The sequence below is a fragment of the Manis pentadactyla genome, chromosome 18, assembly GCF_030020395.1.
Source record: "Manis pentadactyla isolate mManPen7 chromosome 18, mManPen7.hap1, whole genome shotgun sequence".
In the NCBI taxonomy this organism is placed as follows: Eukaryota; Metazoa; Chordata; class Mammalia; order Pholidota; family Manidae; genus Manis; species Manis pentadactyla.
This window is the reverse complement of record NC_080036.1, coordinates 29,084,240-29,104,809: the sequence shown is the minus strand read 5'-3', so window position 1 is coordinate 29,104,809 and position 20,570 is coordinate 29,084,240. Positions and strand designations below refer to the sequence as shown.

At 45.2% G+C, this 20,570-nt stretch overlaps 1 protein-coding gene across 2 annotated transcripts in view; it reads left to right on the top strand.

The window, feature by feature from the left end:
* The first annotated feature begins 400 nt into the window (after positions 1–400).
* BTBD1 (BTB domain containing 1) overlaps positions 401–20,570 on the top strand; it is a 37,782-nt gene continuing 17,612 nt past the window's right edge. For both annotated transcript variants that reach the window (XM_036931818.2, XM_036931819.2), the window contains exons 1-4: positions 401–883; positions 8,554–8,710; positions 13,481–13,586; positions 18,445–18,642. In XM_036931818.2, coding sequence (XP_036787713.1) covers positions 495–883; positions 8,554–8,710; positions 13,481–13,586; positions 18,445–18,642 — 850 coding nt within the window. In that variant the 5' untranslated portion in view covers positions 401–494. The remainder of the gene's footprint in view (positions 884–8,553; positions 8,711–13,480; positions 13,587–18,444; positions 18,643–20,570) is intronic.

Here is a 20,570-nt window from a genome sequence, read left to right as displayed (position 1 = left end):
TGATACCAGGAGCAGAGGCGGAGGAGCCACGGAGGGGCAGGCAGGCTCCTCTCCAGGGCGCAGCTGCAGGCCGAGCAGGGGTTCCAGCCGGCTCCCCGGTCGCCTCCTAGGCGGTGGCGTCACGGGGAGGGCTGAGGACCCGTGCGGCCCGTCCCCTCGACCCCGCGGCCGTGCCCTGCGCGCCCTCCCGGTGCAGCCAGCGCGGGGGCGCAGGCCGACGAGGAGGCGCCGGGTGCCGGAGGGACCCGAGGGGCGGCAGCGGCTCCGCCCCCCGCCCCGGGGTCGCGCACGGAGGCCCCGCCCCCGCCCCCGCCCCGGCGGCCGCGCGCCCGCGCATCACGGCAGCACAGCGGGGCGGGCCCGGCGGCGTTGCGCGCGGCCCCCGGAAGCGCCTTTCCCGGAAGGGGCGGGGCAGGCCGGCTCCGGGGGCGCCTTGGCGATGGCGGCGGGGCGGCAGGAGCGGTCGGCCTAGGCCGGGAAACTCGCCGCGGAGCATGGCCGCGCTGGGGCCGGCCGCCGCGGGCGAGCAGGGCCCGGGGCCCGAGGCGGAGGCGGGCGCCGCGGGGCCGCCGCCGCCCTCTCTGGGGCCCCTACTGCCCCTGCCGCGGGAGCCACTGTACAACTGGCAGGCGACCAAGGCGTCGCTGAAGGAGCGCTTCGCCTTCCTCTTCAACTCGGAGCTGCTCAGCGATGTGCGCTTCGTGCTGGGCAAGGGCCGCGGCGCCGCCGCCGCCGGGGGCCCGCAGCGCATCCCCGCGCACCGCTTCGTGCTGGCGGCCGGCAGCGCCGTCTTCGACGCCATGTTCAACGGCGGCATGGCCACCACGTCGGCCGAGATCGAGCTGCCCGACGTGGAGCCCGCCGCCTTCCTGGCGCTGCTGAGGTGAGCGCGGCGGCCCCGGGGTGCGCGTGGCGGCCCCGCGCCCTGCCGTTGGGGCGCCTGCAGAGCCCTCTGCTCGGGGGACGGGGGCGCGGAAAGCCCCGCGGGCCCGGCCGTGTCGGGGCCCTGGGTCCTGTCCGTCGAGGCCCGGCAGCGCGCACCCACCCAGGCAGGCGCGGCTCCGCCCGCCCTGCGCCTCCGGAGACAAGGTCGCATTGGCTTAAAAACGAATCCTGCCGTCGGTGTCAGTTTGCTTCTTGATTGAGGAGAGGAGATTGACTCGTGGTCAATTTTGTTGAGTGTGAGGGAGCTAATAGGTTGGCATTTACTAGCTTTTATTCGCAAAAGCCCAGTTAGGGAGGTGAGGTGTTGTCCGCAGTTTTACCCATGGGACGGAGACCCAGAAAAAGTCAAGTGACTTGCCCGGGGCGACGGAGCCAGCGCCCCGCGAAGACCAGTGTGTCACCGTGCCGGGAAGGTGTAGCAGAGTCTTGGGTGGGATCGAGGCAAAAACAGGTCAGTGAACACACGACTAGCCCACAAGGCGCGCCGCTCAGGCAGGGACACCTAGGGAATGGAGGACAAAGCTAACGCGACTAGGCAGAATCCTCCACGACCCCATTCGTAAACGGATAAAGGGCAGGATACATAATGTAGGGAAGGAAAACACAACCAGCAAAGAATGTCTAACCTTATTCATCATTAAAGAAGTGCAAATTCAAAGCGAAGTGCTTGTCCTCTTCTACTGAAACCTCCCATTTTTTAAAGATACCATCGGAGGAGCTCTCCCTCCCTGACAGTTAGTGGTGAACAGCTTGGCACTGTACGTTTTTTGGACCACAGGTGGGAAGTATTCAAGTCCTGAAAAAATGTTGCATACAAAAATACTTAGAGCTGGAGTGTTTATAGTTGTGAGGAAGGAGTCAGGTGGAGGGCAGGAGCAGATAAACAATGAATGCCAGGTGCATTCGTTGTAATGTAACCATGTGTGATACTAACCGGAGACTGGGCAATACCAGCCACCGGGAAAATGTGCCTCATAAACAGCATTGGCCGCTTCCGTTCAAAACTGAAACGGAACACGCATACCTGCAGACAGGGGTGGAAGGAGGCCGCTAAACCCCTGGCCAGAGTGTGCGGAATCTGGAAGATGAGAGTTCCTGTTCTTCCTTCTTTTGTTTCCTATATTTTCTGCGATTTAGTTCGGTTACATTTATAAAGGGGGAGAAAACAACCCTAAAGCTAGGATCTAGTTTGAAGTCGACTAGGAAGACTAGTTACAGCCCGTTTAGATTTTCTAGACTTAGTGTTTTTGAGTGGCTTGTTGGTCCGTCTGTGTTGTGATCCCCCGGGGTGCTGATCCCTCCCTCCCACGGTAATGTCGTGTTTGCAGGAGGCACCTGCTGGTCATTTAATACTCTAAGTACTGACACCAGCTAAGTTCGAGATCTAAAAATTTTTAAATACTCATCTTAAAAATATTGTTGAGCTTTTTTCTTTCAGAAAATGTTGAGACTGTTAGGATAAGAATGTAGAGGGGAAAATGCTTATTTTGAATTTTCTCTGGAGCTGTTAGTCCTTTCACATCAGTAGAAAATTAAATGAATTAATTTTAGAGTGCTCATCATGTCCCCATTTTTAGTGTAGTCATGGTGCTGGTCCTCAGGTTCCAGGCCCTGTACTGTTCTCACGGTGATGTCCCGGCTGATTGTTTCCACCTCTGTATTGGCTGTCACGAAGCACACCTACTCACCTGTCATTGTGTGACAGAAACAGGTCTCGTGGTAGTGTTGAGTTGGGAAAGCAACTTGGGTTAGCTTGGGTTTACCTTTATGATGTTTACGACTTGAGTTAGTTAACATTAAAGGCTTTTAAACTTGAGTTTGAGCCACTTTAAGAAACTGCTTTTGATCTGCCTGACCTCTAAGTGATGTCCTTCAGTTGTTCATTTGAGAAATATGAGTGCGTCCCCTGTGCCAGGCCCTCGTTTAGATGTCGGATGCCGCTGTGAACAAGCAGAGGCATCTCCGCACGGAGCTTACCATCCAGCAAGGAGAAGCAGAGACTTAATGTCAAGTATGATACGTGTTTTGAAGAAAAACTATCAAGGCATAAGGGCAGGAGCATTCTAAGCAGGGAAAAGCGAATTTAAGGCCCTCAACTAAGAAGAGGTCACAAAGACAGGCCGCACAGGGTCGTGAAGGGCCCTGCTGCCTGTCAGGGACTTGGAGCTTCAGCTGATGTGCCACAGGGAAAGTGGTGCGTTTTGAATAGGGGAATACTGTGATCTAATTTACTTTTTAAAAAATTCATTCTGGCAGCCTTTTGGAGATTAGACTGTAGCAGGAGTAAAATGGGAGCAGGAAGTTGAATTAAGAGGCTTTTTGCAGTAGTCCAGCACCACCAAAAGACGGTGGTGGGTCATACCAGAGTGATGGCAGTGGCCGCGATGAGAAGCCGTCGGCATCTGGGTATCCTTGGAAGGCAGGACCGAGAATTCCTAGATACCCAAGGCGAGTCGTAAGAGTGGACTGCTAGAATGGGGACCTGGAGTTTCAGAACAGTCTGAGCAGGCACACTGAATATTATGCTCTTGTTATCAGTCAGTTTTTGCCACAGTGATACTGTAAAGCACCCCAAAACTAAGGGGCTTTAAGAAAACAATCATTTATTCTTGTCATGCATATTCTTTCTCAGTGGGTCAGTAGGGGACTGACCTCCAAACTGTAGTTTGGGCCCAGTCTGTTCCACCTGTTTCTCATCCTTTTTGGACCATTCCTGAGGGTTCTAATCTAATTTGTGTTGCTTCAACCAAACCACTGCCTTTAGACTTCGCTCTGTCTGTTTTTCACACTGCTAACAAAGTTCTCTCTCTAGTAGTCATCTATCGCCCTCAAATTCATTGCCCCTGCATCTTTTAGTGACTTCTTTTCGCCTGTTGGATGGAGTTTGAACACTTGGACAGGTGCACAAGGCCTTTGTGCCCATCTTATCAGGACCCCAACTCTAACTACTGAATGGCCTTTGTCTGTAAACAATGCCTGCCTTCTGAGGCCTCCCTGCGTTTGTATTTCTCCGTCCTTCTGCCCGGAAGATCTTCACTACACTTCAGATATCCGTCAGGCTTTACATCTTCTTCTACAAAACATCACTTAATTCTTAACAGTTGCAAGCAGAATTGGGCTCTGCCTCATCTAACTCTTACAGTAAGTTTTATATCTACTGCTGTGGAGCAAATCACTCCAACACTTAATGGCTCAAACAGGTTCATTCTCTCTCTCAGTCGTGTGGGTCGACAGAGGTCAGCTGGGTGCTTCTTACAACACCTCCTTCAGGTCTCCGGGCAGCTGGGCTCAGATGGCAGTTGGGGTGGTGTCATCTGGACGTCTGACTCCGATTCTGGGATGACTGGGCCTTTCTGCCTCCCTGCTGGCTCCTGCTGCTGACTTCCAAGCAGGGCTTACTTCTTGGATAGAAGCTCATGGCTTCTGAGTGCGCAGAAGCAGAAGCTGCCAGCATCCTCAAAATCCTCAAAGTTTAGGCTCCAGACCAGCAACATGTCACTGCTGGTGGGGCGACACAGGGAGTCACACAGGAGCCGCCCAGATTTATTATGTGGCAAGTATGCGTGAAGGTACGATTTATTGGAGCCATCCTTAGAAATCAGTGTCGCACTATGCATATATTTCTGTTAGGGCATTACCCGTGATCATTTCATTATCAAACCATAAGCTTTCTGTGGGCAGAGCTGTTTTACCCATATTTGTATTTCTGGTATCTGTCACAGTGCCTGGCATTTTGTAGTCCCCCAATAAATATTTTTTGGAGAATGAGTGAATGAGTAGCCATGTGTTTCTTAGAATGAATGATCTTGTGATTTCCCTAATTTAAAATCAAGTTTCACCTTAGCCTTTTAGTATTTTTACTTAAGCATAACCTAAGTTTTATCTTTTTGGAAAACCATTCTTTGGGGAGAAAATAGGAAATGGTTTGATGATATAATTTTTAAATGTATATCTCTGTCTTGTCCTTAAGGGTTGTATATAAGAGCTGAAATGTTCACTTTAAAGCACAAAGAATTGTGGTAATATCGTGTTTAATTTTTAATTACATTTTGTAAACCTTGGCTTTTAAAAAATTTTAGCAATTTTAATAATTAAACAATGTAAGAAAATGTAAATAAAATTGAACAAAGGTGATTCTTGGATTTTTAAGCAGCCTTTTTTCTTAACAGAAGTGAAAATTGTTTCCCTACCAGTATTAAATGCAAATCTGCATTGATTTGTCTGGTCAGCTCACAGGTATTAAGGCTTAGCTAGGTCCCAACACCATGCCTGGTACTGTAGGAAAGTTGTAGGGAAAACAATATAAGAAACATAGAGTTCCTTTTTTTATTTTTTTAGTACAGTATTAATTTGTAACCTGTGCTACTCCAAAAAGAACCAGTGTCTTTTAAGAAATGCAAGGGTAAGAAAGAAAATGGAGCCCAGATGAAGCTAATGCAAAAATGCACACAGTAGGTAGGCTACAGACTTAATATTAGTCATTTTAGCAGCTAATGTGAAAAGAGAAACCTGGTTAGTCACTACAATTCATAGTTTCTCAGATTAAAAATAAACCAACTGCTTAGGAGATGCACAAGTCTATCTGATGATAAAACCTAAAAAAAAATTCTTGGTGAGGTCACCTCCTAGAGAAGGCTTTACTGAAACAGTCCTCAGCGTATGTCTATCAATACAGATAGAGATGTTCCTTTAAAGTAATCCTGGGTACAAGCCGAAGGTGCATCACCAAAGGGTGATTTAGGAAGAGCAGTTTCCTTGGGGGAGTGTCTCACGCAGAATAGTCTAAAAACCCAATTCTTTCTTGTTTCTGAAACGTACTTCCCACCCTCTTGTCCTCTTCCGGGTCTCCTTTCAGGTGGAAATCCCTCCAGGAAGCTTTCCCGGGCCTCCCTGTCATCTGCATTGGACACGCTCACGGCCTCTGCACCGGAGCTGTGTGCCGCTCGTGTCCTTCAGGCCGCTCTACGCTCGTCCAAAGGCGGGCGGCGACACAGGCCCGCAGCGCTGCTCTGTGTAACTCTAGTAATGTGTGCCCGAGAAAAAAATTCAAGCACATGTAAAGATTCTTACCTCACCTCTAAAACAAAAACTTCATAGGTTTCTAGTTCAGGAAGGGGACCGAGCAGCTGTCAGCCTTCTCTCTGTCCCAGTGAAGGGGCTGTAAAGAAATAGCCCAGGGAATAAACGCTTTATGGTGCAGAGGGAAAAACGCAGAGGGGTTGGAGTACAACAGTGTGGAAATGGGACGAGGCAGCTGGAAGCGGGGATGATGAGATGGGGGGGTGAATCTGGAGCCCAGGGCCCCAGCAAGGCTCCAGTGAGGAGGTGAAATGAGAAGTGGGGCTCAAAGGTGAGACTCAGTTTAAAGCCTGCTGATGGCGCCCCCCACCAGTTGTGGCAGATCTCCTGGTGACAGTTGGCAGCTCCTCTTAAGTGAACTGAACAGAGTGCCTGGGGAGAGCTGAAGGCCGGCATGGCTCGGGGGCTGCAGGGCACCGGTGCTGGGGGTCCTTACTGAAAGCCAGTTTCCCACAGTGCAGGGGGCTGGGCAGCAAACCTCCGCACACAGCTCCTGCCAACCGTTCCATTTTGGAGCTGGTTTTAGCGGGACAACAGACCTACCTACACAGCAGCAAAGACAGTGGCCTCCACGATCTCGAACTAGAGACAGTCGTTACCGTTTGACGCCAGGGAGGGTCAGAACCTGAATGAGAAAGACCGAGAACAGCTAGCTAATCCTCAAGGACGAGGGTAATTCAGGGAACAGAAAGGAACTTTTGAAACTTAGCTTTATACCATCTTGGAGACTTGAGAATTGAGAACATTTTTGCATTCGTAAACCTGAGACATGATGCCACGGAGGAGAACGGAGTGAAGGAGCCCCAAGAACTCGTAGGCGCCTCAGTGTGTGGTTGCCGGGGAGAAGAGCGGCGGGAAGGCTGGCAGGGGGGACCTAACCCGAGGCGAAGTATGTGTCAGGCACTATTCAGAACCGTTGACGTGTGTAAATTTACATTGATCCTCAGCGGAGCACAGTGAGGTGGGCGTGCTGTTCTGCACTCCTGGGGAAGTGCACTTGTGGCATCGGGTACCAGGGCCCAGCTGCAGCCCGGACAGGCTCCGTGCACACGGCCCTGCCCCGTGAGGCAGGCGGGTGCCCAGCAGGGCTGTCACCTAGACAGCCCTCGTGTTTCCCCATCTTTAAAATGCAGGTACTGGCCCCTGCCTTCCTTGCCGGGGGATTAACTGCATCGGCACCTGACGCGTGGTAGATGGCTCAGCAGATGGGAATTCCCTCTCTGTCATCCCCTTCCCCTGACTGTAAGGGACTGTGCCCTACCTGGCTTTTACTGACCTCCACTCACCACAGAGTGGGGCACGTAATGTTGAGGGAGTGTTTGGAGGGTGGGAGAGATGACGGACTTGAGTTTCTGAAAGGAGGTTTTGGAAGAAATGCTGTGAAACCATGTAATCCTGCAGAACAGCAGCCCTCTTGCGCCCCAGAGGCGGGGCAGTGTGGGCATGAGCAGCCTCTGCCTGATGGCGGCGTTGTGGGCATGGTGATGATTATGGGGCAGCGCCAGCGTTTGGCCAGGGGAGAAGCTGGGTGTAATCAGCTGGGGGGGGTTCGTCTTGGGTGGCGGCCATGGCCACGGGGATAAGAGAAGAGGAAGGTGGAAGGCAGAGGGAGGGACATGAGGTGGAACTTACCCTCCTCACCCACTCGGGCTTAGGGGCGTGTTCTGGAAGAGGCAGTCGGTTTTCTTCCACACTGGTTGATGCCTTGGGCCCTGGGACTCCAAGAGTAGTGAGTGTTCTGATACTTGGGCTTTACTTTGGCTCAGACCCGGTTGTGTTCCTCATGCCCTGCCTGCTTCTCCGGTATTCTCGCTGTCCTGGTGCGGTTGAGAACTGGGCAGTGAGCACAGGGGCGCCGGAGGAGCCGCAGGGGGGCCTGCCGGTGCGCAGAGCTGCCCCGGCCTCCACCCGCAGCCCCGTGAGGCTGACGTCCAGTGAGCCGGCAGCTGGAACCCGGTGTGGGGGCAGTATTGACCTGATAGTGTTCTGGGAGGGGACGGCACCAAAGACCCAAAAGCACGTGATAACAAGGGTCATTTAAGAGAGTAACGTCATTTGTTCCTCCTCGTCGTTGGTTATTTGCTAGTCGTGACAGGGTAAAAGATGCCCAGAATAAGAAGCACCATTATGAGGGAGTAAGTGAATATTTTGACAGAGGTGCGCACTCGGTTCTCTGCTGATGGGCCGAAGCGTGCCTCCTTGGAGAAGGATGGAGAGGCGAAGTGCTGCCCTCCTGAGCCGCGCTGGGTGCCGACAGACCTGTGAACACCAGGCTGAGAGACGTGGGTCTGTCTGGTGATCCTCGTTTAACTTTGGTTTCCTGTGTAAAATGGAAAGACTACCTACCTGTCAGAGTTGAGTAAGAATAAAAGGAGATGATGTATGTGCAAATGCCCTGTAGCCCTGGAAATTCATGCAAATTTCAGGTTATTTTTCAGTTTGCTCATTACCTCATAAAATATTCCTTAGTGGTTGAACTGTGATAGATTGTTTACTGTCCATCTCTGCAATTTCTCCATTGCTTTACAGATTTCTATATTCAGATGAAGTTCAGATTGGCCCAGAAACAGTCATGACCACTCTCTATACGGCCAAGAAATACGCAGTTCCAGCCCTGGAAGCGCATTGTGTGGAATTTCTCACCAAGCATCTTAGGGCAGATAATGCCTTTATGCTACTTACTCAGGTAAGTAAATGTAGCTAAGGTGTGTGTCATTGTAGCTTTAAAAGTTGAGTTTAACCATATATGAATATTTATCTCCTGGAGAATTAGTTCTGTGTCATCATTTTGAAGTACACTGGCCCTTGAACACACGGTTTGATCTTCAGGGGTCCATCCACTTCTGTGCGAATTTCTTTGAGTAACTACATTGGAAAAATTTTTTTGAGATTTGTGACAATTTGAAAAAACATTTTTTTAGCTTACTTTATTGTAAGAATAAAGTATATAATTATACATATAACATACAAAATATGTGTTTATCAACTGTTTATGTTATTGGTAAGGCTTCCGGTCAGTAGTAGGTAATTAGTAGTTAAGTTTTTGAGGAATTAAAGTTATATGAGATGTGAGGATTTTCAGCTGTGTGGGTTGTCAGCCCCCATAAGTCCCGTGATGTTCAAGGGTCGACTGTATATGTAAATTATTTTTAAAGTACCATTTAGGGAACTACACCAGATGTATATGATTTGAGATAGAAAAGCAGATGAGGATTAGTACAGTATCATATTGGTAAAGAAGCTGAACCTTATATGAATGGGGTGTTGGGACCCAGTTACACAGCTCTTTGGGATTGGAGTTGGGGTCAGGATCCAGCAGAGCTCCTGCTGTGATTGCACATACGATGGCATGAAGTTTTCCAGACATCTTCGTTGTCAATTTTTGTTGGATTTGGAGTAAAGATTGAGTATTTCAAGTCCAAAAAAGTTCTGAGATTACTGTCTTTGGACTTAAATCTGTGAGCTTGCTTCCTGGGAAAGTTAGAATTTAAGTCTTATTTGAAATACACTTTTTCTGACATTTAAAAAGTTTTCACTAAGTACAGTATACATACAGAAAAGTACACATGTCCTAAGTGTACAGTCTGATGAGCTTTTTTACAAACTAAACACATCTGTGGAACCATTAGCCAGGCCTTACCATATACTACTTAGCATTTGTTAAATGCCTGTAATCTGAGCTTCATACCTTAGATGTAAATAACTTGCTTATTTTCTTTTTAACAATGTTACAACACTCTTGTATGAATTGTTTTAAAAACTCTAAGGTAGCCTATGACCATGTGTTGTTATGGGTTGAGTTGTGCCCCCCACAGTTCATGTGTTGAAATCCTAATTCCCAGTACCTCAGAATGTTATCTTACTTGGAGATAGCATGTCTTTCTAGAGGCAGGTTAAAATGAGGGAAAAAAATATCTCAGCTGATACTCTATAGTCCTACTGAATATTAGTACTGGGAATAATCACAGGTGTCCCCTAGCTCAGCCCTCTCATTTTTCAAATGCAAAACCTAAAGCCTGGGTCGCATAACTACTGCCTAGAGTCTCACAACAGGCTGGATGGGGCCAGAGCCCCATCGTGTTCCCCAGTTCTGTGTCCATTCTGTTGTATAGAAAGTATAGCACATTTTCTGAAAAAAATCTTCTTTCGTTGAGTATTTGTGCCTACAGGAGCAGAGCCTGCTGTTGTTACCTCTTCCTGCCCGTCACCGCAGGACCCCATGTCTGCACATGCAGAGGACTGGACTCTAAGCGAGTCCCTTGGCATGATTATGACATTCAGTCCTCGTTACAGCTCTGTGATGTTGTTTACTATTATTAGCCCCATTTTAAGATGCAGTGGAAGCCCAGACAGCAAGTGGTAGAACGTGGCCTCAGCCCTAGAGCTGAGTGCTGGCGGCGTGTGACGCAATGAGGCACCAGGGCACGCGTGAGGGGGCGCTGGGTGCTGGGCTCCCTGCTCAGCCACTTGTGTGCATTGCTGCACTTAATGCCCACGGTCACTTCAGGAGGCGCCGGTGTCCTCCTAAAGGCTCTCTTACTGTCGCCATTCTATGGATGAAGAGTAAGGCACAGAGAGGAGAAATGACTTGACTGTGGTTCTGTGGCTGATAACGTTCTCTCTGTGCATTTTTTCCCCTTTTGAATTTGTGATGAAGACCACATAAGAAAGTTGATATTCATGAGATTCTTTATTTTCCAAGGAGTTTTAATGTGTGTGGAAAGGACCACTTAATTACTTTTATTTTTAAAAGTTCAGTCATAAAATTCAGAAACGAATAAATTAAACCTTGACAGTTGAAATACAGTTTCTAGTTCAGTAGGTACAAAGTAGGACCTGTGAGTCTAAATTTCCAACAGGCTTTAAGATGATTCTAGTGATTCTGAGTAACGAGGGTTCACAGGTACCACTAGAGAGAAAAAGGAACTTGTTAGTGTGTCACCACCGCCTGAGCGCCTGGTGTCACTCACTTATCTTTCATCGGTGGAGTCATGTGATTGAGGCCACGGAGTGTCATGTGTGCTTGTTCCTGCGCAGGGGGTCGTCTGAACCGAGCATGTTCAGTCACTCGGGAGCTATGCCAGCCGCACTTTAAGACAAAGGCCAGTTACTGTGCCAGCGCGCTTCATACAGGGAGAAATACTTCTTATGAAGCGATACAATCACATGAAGTGATATTTTATGAGAGGTAATATCAGACACGGTCTGAATTTTGAGTCAATTAATTTATTTTACTCTACATAGCAGTGATAGATTCCGTGGGAAACTTGATATTACCTATGTAATCTAAGGAATAACTGAAATAGTGCTATTGTGAATAAAATAATTTTAATAAAAATCTTTTTCCTAGAGTAAAAGATCAGTTTTTACATGAACACTAAAAAATATAGTTGAGTTGGTCAATTAAAATATTTGCTGATGTTAGAATTTCATTCACTGAATACTTTACCTGAACTATGATACTAGACTGGCAACTGTACTAGGAGGAAAAGTGTTATAAAAAACATTATATGCCAGCTGTCAAAACTGGAATATAGACAGTGGGTTAGACAAAAACACTGTACGATTTACCAAAGCTAATTGACGTATTTAAGGGTAAGGTCTGTGAGGCATGTAATTTATTAATGAATGGGTCAGCACTCCCCTGCTCCAAATATATATACACACATGCACATATACATTGCCTGTTTTCTTACACGACTTATTTTGATCCTTAATGAGCCCTCTGGGTTAGATAAGGCAGGGATTATTATGCCATTTACATATGTATTTTGTGTGATGCACATTGAGAGCACAAATGATAAATGAAGCAAAATACTAGATAAATAACATATAGATAGGTACATTTGGGGAAAGGGCTGTTTTTTTTACTTGCAACTTTTTATAAATTTGAAATTATTTTTATATAAAAATTTCAAGGGAAAATTGCATGAAATAGAGTTAATTTTATTCTATTAAAACAGATTTTGTATATCATTATTTAGGACTAAAATGTATTAAAAATTTTACCCAACAAATTAACATAAGTAAGCCCAGTATATAATCTAAGAAAAACATTTTCACATATATTTGAGGATTCTGTAATTTTAAGATATGTTCTACTGATTTAAAATATTTTTATATAATAATTATATATCACATATAATATACATCTATCTATTTTAAATTTAAGCCAGTGTGTTTAATGCTCTTTTCTCTCCTTCATAAAACACAGAATAACTGTTTGGAGATACTTATCATTGTTCAGTAGCATATGGTTATCAAATCCTTTGAAAATGAATTTTACTTTAAAGTTAAATGAAGGGTCATCAACCCTGCCAAATAATGGTGGTGTTTACGGTGTGGTCAGTTAATTGGCAGCATTTTCAGTGGGTTTCTTCAGGAGCCTGAATGCACAGCATGAGTACCTCTGTGCATTTTGTGTTTGCCCAGACTATTAAATGTAAGCAGAGCTGACCCTAGGCCAGAATGAAAGACTGGTCATCGGCATACCTATCATCACATCTCCTTTCTCAGAGTTAAGGATTTCAAAAATCTCATGGGAGTTTGGATTACCGTCCCTCCCCGCTTTAAACTCATTTTGAATTAAAATATGCATCCTGATTAATCACATATTATAAGCTTGACTTCTGACTTTTTAAAGCCTGGGTTAGCTTTACTGGAATCATAAAGAATATATCTTCTTTTGCTCAGTATGTGTTGTGGTTTCTGTTTATCATCATGTTTGTAGAATTCATCCATGTTGTATGTAGTTATATGGTTCATTCTCATTGTTCCATCATGTGAATTTATTAATTTGCTTTTCTGTTAGGCCTAGTTTTTCCTTAAGTTCCTAGAGCTTTCATGCTTTAAATTAGAAATTATTTTTATATAAACTACTTCATTTTTATATAAAATACTTTTTTTATATAAAGTACTTCATTCTCTCCCCCTCAGCCAAGACAGAAATGGAGGAAAAAAATTAATTTGATGTGTTTGTACTGGGATGCTTGACAGTTGATAGCATTTAGTGAAAAAATCCAAAAACTTGGATTTCAGTACTGGTTGTGCAACATACATAACTAGCCAGATGATAGTAAAAGTCAGTATACCTCTCTGAGCTTCTGTTTCGATATCTGGAAAATGGGTTAATATCTGCTTTGTCTGACCTAGAGTATTTGTTAAGGATCAAAATAAGTAATATATAGGAAAGTAGGCAATATATGTATAAGCATGTGAAAGTAAAAACAAAAGTGCTGCTGGTGGTAATGTGACTTTGTTCTGTCAACAGGGCATTTGTGCTTCTAGCTTTTCATTTCTGATTGTGAAATGAAAAGTTTTAAGAATACATGGACACTATAACTGGTTTTAAAGTAGGTGCTTTTATATAATCAGCCATTAATATTAACTTTGAATATATACAGCCTGAAGGCAAATTAACTACAAAACTAAAATAAGTATCTTTTAAAATGTTTAGGCTCGATTGTTTGATGAACCGCAGCTTGCTAGTCTTTGTCTAGACACAATAGACAAGAGCACGGTGGACGCAATAAGCGCGGAGGGCTTCACGGACGTGGACATAGGTGAGTCCCCCAGGGGTAGAAATCTACCGGTAGGCACAGTGACATTACTCAGCCTTCCTGGATGAGCTGTTTAAGTTCTTTCTTCCAAGTTGTTTAAGTCTGCTTCTAAGAGTTTTGCTTTCTTTATTGTGGTGAAATATTCCTCAAAGTCTTAACTACTTTATTGCCTGAAATAAATATTCATTGAATGCTCATCATCTATTCAGCATTATACTAGACTCCTAAGAAATACAAAGAAGGTTAAGATGGATTTTTCTTAAGGAAACTGACATCTTAACTGGAGAGTCAAGGAACAAGTAAGTGAAATTTAAGATCTAAGACACTAGAATGTGTCTTTTTTGAACTAATATAGAGAGTAATTCCTTTGCAAATCCATAACATGGAGAGATTACCTCAAATTGGAGTAATGTTAAGAAAATCTCAACAGGAGGCTTTGACACGGGCCTTAAAGAATGGATGGTGTGTGGAGCGTGAAGGAGGGGGAGTCCTAGAGGCAGGGGAGCACGTGAGGAGAACAGGTAGAGGTGGGAGCGCGGGTGTGGGGGATCCAGGCATGCAGGCTTAAATAGTATATTCATCATGATGAACCCAAAATACATATTAATTATATATTAGTGTATGTGCTCTGTATATTATTACTATATGTATACATTCATATATAGTGTCATGTCTTACATATTACCTGTCACTATCTGTGTCCTGCTGGCGGGTGGGAAAAAGCTTAGGCAGGGAAGACACCCACATCTGAAAAGCTTTGGCCTTGAAATGGCATCCTCATTCTGTTTTCTATTCCACTGTCCAGAATCCAGTCCCTCACGCCCACCCACCCGCAGAGGAGGCTAGGGAGGCAGAGTAGCCACACCCCAGGAGGGAGAGGAAACACTACTGTCAACAGCCAGGCAGCCACTCCCTTCCTCTGTCTGCATCTGATCGTGTCCCCTGTCATTCTGTTCCCCACTCACACTCGCTAGGGTTATTTCTGTGTTAAGCCTTCGTATTTACTGTTCCCCGTGATTGGGATCCTTCTCCCCTGCACCTTTGTATGGCTACCTCCTTTTAATCATTTGGATGTCAGGCTGATGAGACCGGAGACATGTCACCTCAGACCTTAGAGTGGATACTGCGTTCCCCTAAACAATCTCTGTTCCATTGCTCTGCTTTATTTTCCTTATAATGCATGTCACTGTCCCAAAGTCTTACCTAGGTATTTGTGTGTGTTTGTCTACCTTCCCCACCTAGACTGTAAACTCTCTGAAGGCAAGACCTTTGTCCCTTTTTCCACCACAGCACTAGCCCTGAGACACAGGACATCATACGTGTCCCAGTCGTGTCTGCTGACCAGCTGGACTTACTGTGTCTGGAGTGTGGCCTTGCCTTCCCACCGTGGCAAGTTCTCACACAGTTCTAGTGTCTTGGCTCAGACAGTGAGTTGACCTTTGAACAACACGGGAATTGGGGCACTGACCCCCTGTGCCATTGAAAATGCATGTATAGCTTTGACTCCCCCAAAACTTGACTACCAGTAGCCTGTTGACCAGAAGCCTTACCAATGACATAAACAAAAACATAAACAACACGTATTTTGTACATTACATAGATTATACACTGTATTATAATAAAGTAAGCTAGAGAAAATTTTTTCAGATTGTCACCCATCTCAAAATATTTTTCCAATATATTTATTGAAAAAAAATCCCATGTAAGTGAACCCATACAGCTCAGACCCATGTTGTTCAAGGTCAGTGGTACTTCTGCAGTGACTTTTCCTAAGAACCGACACCCCCCCTTCTCTGACAACACATCGCAGCTGCCGCTCAGGGCCTTGGGAGCGATCTGTACTCAGCTTGCAGTGTCCTGAAGGGCGGAGACCTGATCACGTTCCTCCCTGGGGTACACCAGGTGCCACTGAATGTTCCAGAGCTCCAGGCGGCACCCACGTTGTCATGAGGCATTCCCGGATCCCGGTTTCTGTCCCCTGGGGGGTTGTCAGGTGCTCTGCGCGTACTTCAGTCTCCTTCCATTTGAAGTAACACTGCCTGTGTGTGGGTGACTCACTCCTGGCAGTTGTTTGTAAGTAGCTGCCACAGTAGGTGTGCCACTGGAGCCTAGGAATCTTGAAATACGTGCCTTGCACAAGGGTAGATAGCCTAGAAATAATTTTCTGATTTGATTTCATTCACAGTTTATATTAAAATCCATTATGTTTATGAACCATACTGATAATGGTTAGCTATTATGGTCATTCCTGATCTTACAATATTGAGGCATATTGATTTACTCTTATTTAACTGTGCAAGGCTCCATGAGGCCTTAGTTTATACCTATCTGCTCAGGGGCAAGAGAAGGAAGAACTTGACTTTTTAAAGAATTATGTCTAACCTGTTTATTTTTAGTATGTTGTTGAGCCCCTACTGTGTTCTGGGGATGGTAATACCTTTGCTGGAATCACCAAGAGCTTGCTTCTAGTATGGATGTGTAGACCATTGCAATATAGAATTTTCTTTTTTTGCTATATTAGATGTGTCTTACAGATTCATAAAAATCATGTGCAATTAAAAAAAATTTTTTGCCGTGTGTAAGTATGGTATCCTGATTTTTTAAAACATTTAAGGTATAACTTGGTTTATAACAGTGCCTGCTTTGTTGAGGCTCTTTGGAGAGTTGTCGTCTTCCATACCTTCGCTTCTTTAAGAACCAAATTTGTTTCGGCCGTTTGAGGAGGACGCCTAACATGCACTGGACGCCGCCCGCCCTTGTTAAACACTGTATTGACTACCATGTAGGAATCTGTGACTATACGTGCTCATCATGACTTTCAGTCATTTTGTAGTGAAGCCGTCAGGCTTTTGAAGTTCGCTTTATTAATCTTTCTCTTTGAAAGTCTCTTGACGATGATGCTTTTCAAGTCCTTACGCCTGCCTTTCACTGCTCTCTTCTCTGTCCTTGTTGGATTGCACCTGCCATTTCTTCTCGTATGTCAGCCTCTAAAGCCCCTCTTTCTGAACTTGCTGCATCTGGTCTCCTGTAGCTCAGAGGTAACTGAGCCAATTTAAATGTTGTCCATGATGAGAGGGCCTGAGTTGCAGGCATGACATTCGTACTTGGGTGTCAGGTATTTCAAACTTAATATGTCTAAAATTAAAGCTCTCCCCCCGCAACGCCCCCAAACCTGCTCCTCTGCAGTCTCTCCCATCTCGGTTGATGCCGCCTTCATCCCCTATCCCTTAGACTATAAGCCGGAATCATCCTTGACTCTTCTCCGTCAGCCCCCGTATTTAATCTGTTAGGAAATCTCACGAGTCTTCCTTCAGAAAATACCCTGGCTCGGGTCCTTCCTCCGCACTTCCTCCTGGTCCAGGCCACCGTCACCTCCGACCCGGGTCAGAGCAGGAGCCTCCTACCTGCTGTTCTTCCCATTCTGTGCCCTCTGTGGCATCTCCTCCACACCACTGCCTGGGTGGTCCTTTTAGAACATAGGCTGTTAAAGCTCAGAACCCACCAGGGGTTCCCTTTTGCACTCAGAGTACAAACTGCATGATTCAGGGTGCTGTGTGACTGTACCCCACTTTCCCCCGTGTTCCTGGCCTTGTGGCCTACTACCCTTCCCTCTCGCCGCACGGGCCTTCTGGCTGTTGTTCAGCTGCGGCAGGCACGCTTCTGTACCCAGGCCTTCACGCCGGCGGCCCTGGGCTGCTCTCCCTCTGCAGGTGCCTGTCAGGCCTCTCCCCCCAGCGCACCTCCTTCAAGCCTCAGCACAGGTGAAGCTGATCCAAACTATCCGAGTTTAAACTCTATCACTGGGCCCCCTCTCCTGGCTGTTTTTTCCTACATTTATTGTCTAACGTATTTTACTTCTGTTTATTTAATCTGTAAGATTCAGTTAGGGTGTAAGCTCCGTGAGGGCCAGGGAGGGTCACCATTCCACTCGGTGCTGTCTCCTCAGTGTGTGGGAGAGCGGCTGCGCACGGTGGGCACCCAGTAAGGGGTGACTGCCACACGGGGTGAGTGGGTTGTGATCTGTAGGCTGAATTTATCGTACTAATTTGGGGCGTTTTTCTCTGACTTAATCTCATTCTGGATGTTGGAGTTTGCTTGGTGAGTATAACGAACATTTAAGGAGATACTACATCTAAGCTTCATGTTTGGCAACGTAAGTTGAATGTTACCCTTACAGTAAGTTTTTAAAGAAAACTGCTGTTTAATTCCTTTTATTCTTTAATATTTTTAAGTATAGTCTATAGTTTTAAATATATAACCTTCTTTTTGAGATTTGAAAACAGTGTAAGCATGTTTGTCACTATTGTTAAAAAGCAAAATATTCCAGTCAAAGAAAGAAACAAATCCTACCATTTGCAACAACATGGATGGAGCTAGAGGGTATTATGCTCAGTGAAATAAGCCAGGCGGAGAAAGACAAGTACCAGATGATTTCCCTCATTTGTGGAGTATAACAATGAAGCAAAACTGATGGAACAAAACAGCAGCAGACTCAGAGACTCTAAGAGGGACTAGTGAGACTAGTGCTTACCAGAGGGGAGGGGTGGGGAGGGAGGGAGAAGGGGACGGTGGGGCACCATGATTGGTGCACACGGTGTGTGTGGGGTCACAGGGAAGACAGTGTAGCTCAGAGAAGACAAATAGGGACTCTGGCATCTTACTACACTGATGGGCAGTGACTGCAGTGGGGTGTGGGGGGGGACTTGATAATAAAGGTGAATGTAATAACCACATTGTTTTCCTTGTGAAACCTTCATAAAAGTGTATATCAATGATACCTTAATTAAAAAAAGAAAGAAAGGGAAAAGGGGGAAAAAAAGCAAAATATTCCTAATTTTTTTTTTTTGTATTTTACCTGTAGACACGCTTTGCGCAGTTCTGGAAAGAGACACGCTGAGCATTAGGGAAAGCCGGCTTTTTGGCGCTGTCGTGCGATGGGCAGAAGCAGAATGTCAGAGACAACAATTGCCTGTGACTTTTGGAAACAAACAGAAAGTTCTAGGGAAAGCGCTATCCTTGATCCGGTTCCCGCTGATGACTATCGAGGAGTTCGCAGCAGGTCAGGCCCTCGGGTCACGGGCTCTGCCTGAACTGTTTTCGTGGGTGGGTAGTCGGTCAGGCTCCCTGTGTGAGAGGAAGAGAGGCTGTTTTTCAACATTGGTCACTTTCTGGTCATGTGATATTTGTGTGTATAATTTCATTTAATTCTCCTCATAGCCCTTCAAGGTAATATTATATATAGGTTATATATGTTATGTAGTTAAGAAAAATATTTTATAAGTGTAAAAAGTAATATATTTTAGAGGTTAGAGAATGGAACCTGAGAGGTTGAGTGCCTTGCCCAAGCATGTAGGTCAGATCTTCCAAATTCTTAGATTGATACTTCTGAACAGACCTGGTTTTGAATCTTAGTTCTGTGACCAGTTCTCATTACACATGTTATCATTGAGTATTATCTGCTTTTAAGTCATAGCCATGTCTGTGTGTATCTGTTTATTGAGGCAAAATTGGTACATAAATTATGTAAGTTTCAGGTATACAACATTATAATTTGGTATTTGCATACACTACAAAGTGATCACCACCCCAAGCCTAGTTACTGTTCCTCACCCTCCAGTTGAGCCCCCACACCCATTTTACCTACCCCAACCCCATTCCCCATTGGTGACTACCAACCTGTTCTCTGTATCTGTAAGTTTTTGGTTAGATTTTTAGGTTCCATGTCTAAATGAAGTCGTACAGTATTTGTCTTTGTCCAGCTGGCTCATTTCACTGAGCATAATACCTTCAGGGTCCATCCATGTCATTGCAAATGGCAATAGTTCATTCTTTTTTATGGCCAAGTAGCATTCCACTATTATTTTACCACATTTTTATCCATATATTCATCGAAGACACTTAGGTTGTTTTCATACCTTGGCTGTTGTAAATACTGCAGTGAATATAGGAGTGCATATATTTTTCCAAATTAGTATTTTTGTATTATACAGATAAATACCCAGATATGGACTAGCTGGATCTTATGGTAGTTCTATTTTTAATTTAGGGGGGACGTCCATACTGCTTTCCGTAGTTGCTGCATCAGTGCACATTCTCACCAATAGCATAGGAGGCCCCCTTTCCTCCACATCCTCGCCAACACTTGTTATTTCTTGTCTTGTTGATACTAGTCATTCTAACAAGTGTGAGATGATATCTCACCATGATTTTGATGCACATTTCCTTAATTATTGATGTTGAGCATCTTTTCATTTGTCTGTTGGCCATCTGTATGTCTTCTTTGGAAAAATGTCTTATTTATGTCCTCTGCCCATTTTTTAATCAATTGTTTTTTGTTACTGAGTTATATGACTTCTTTATATATTTTGGATATTAACCCCTTTTCAGCTATATTATTTGCATAGGCAGGTTGACTTCAAGAAAAAATATCTCATGATTGTTTAAAATTATACTATATTATATTTACTGGTCATTTTAATTTTTTTCTTGCCATTCGTGACTCTTGTGGTTCTGTTGCGGTATTCAGATTTTTCTTCACAATTTATCGTATCTGTTCCAATTTTCTCCCAATTTGTTTTTGTTTTTTCTGGTCAGAATCAGTGTTTGTTTTTTCTTCTTGTAAACTTTTTTTATTGAAGTATGTAACATCCGTATAGTAAAGTGAACAAATAAAATGAACACATCTCTTTAACCACACTAATTTTTATGAGTTTACAGTACATTGCCAGTACCCTAGAAGTCTCCATCACACCCCTCCCAGAGGGGACTGCTTCCTGTAAAGGGGATCATACGTGCAGTGTGTGTTCTTATTTGTGGGTGGCTCCTTTCTCCTAACATTATGTCTTAGTTCACCCAGGTGGTTGTGTGTGGAGCAGCTCATTCTCTTTCACTGGTTTACAGTCTGTTGTATGAATGTGCCATGGTTTATTTATCCATTTTACTATTGTTGGACATTTGGTTTGTTCTCTTTGGGGGCTATTAAAAACA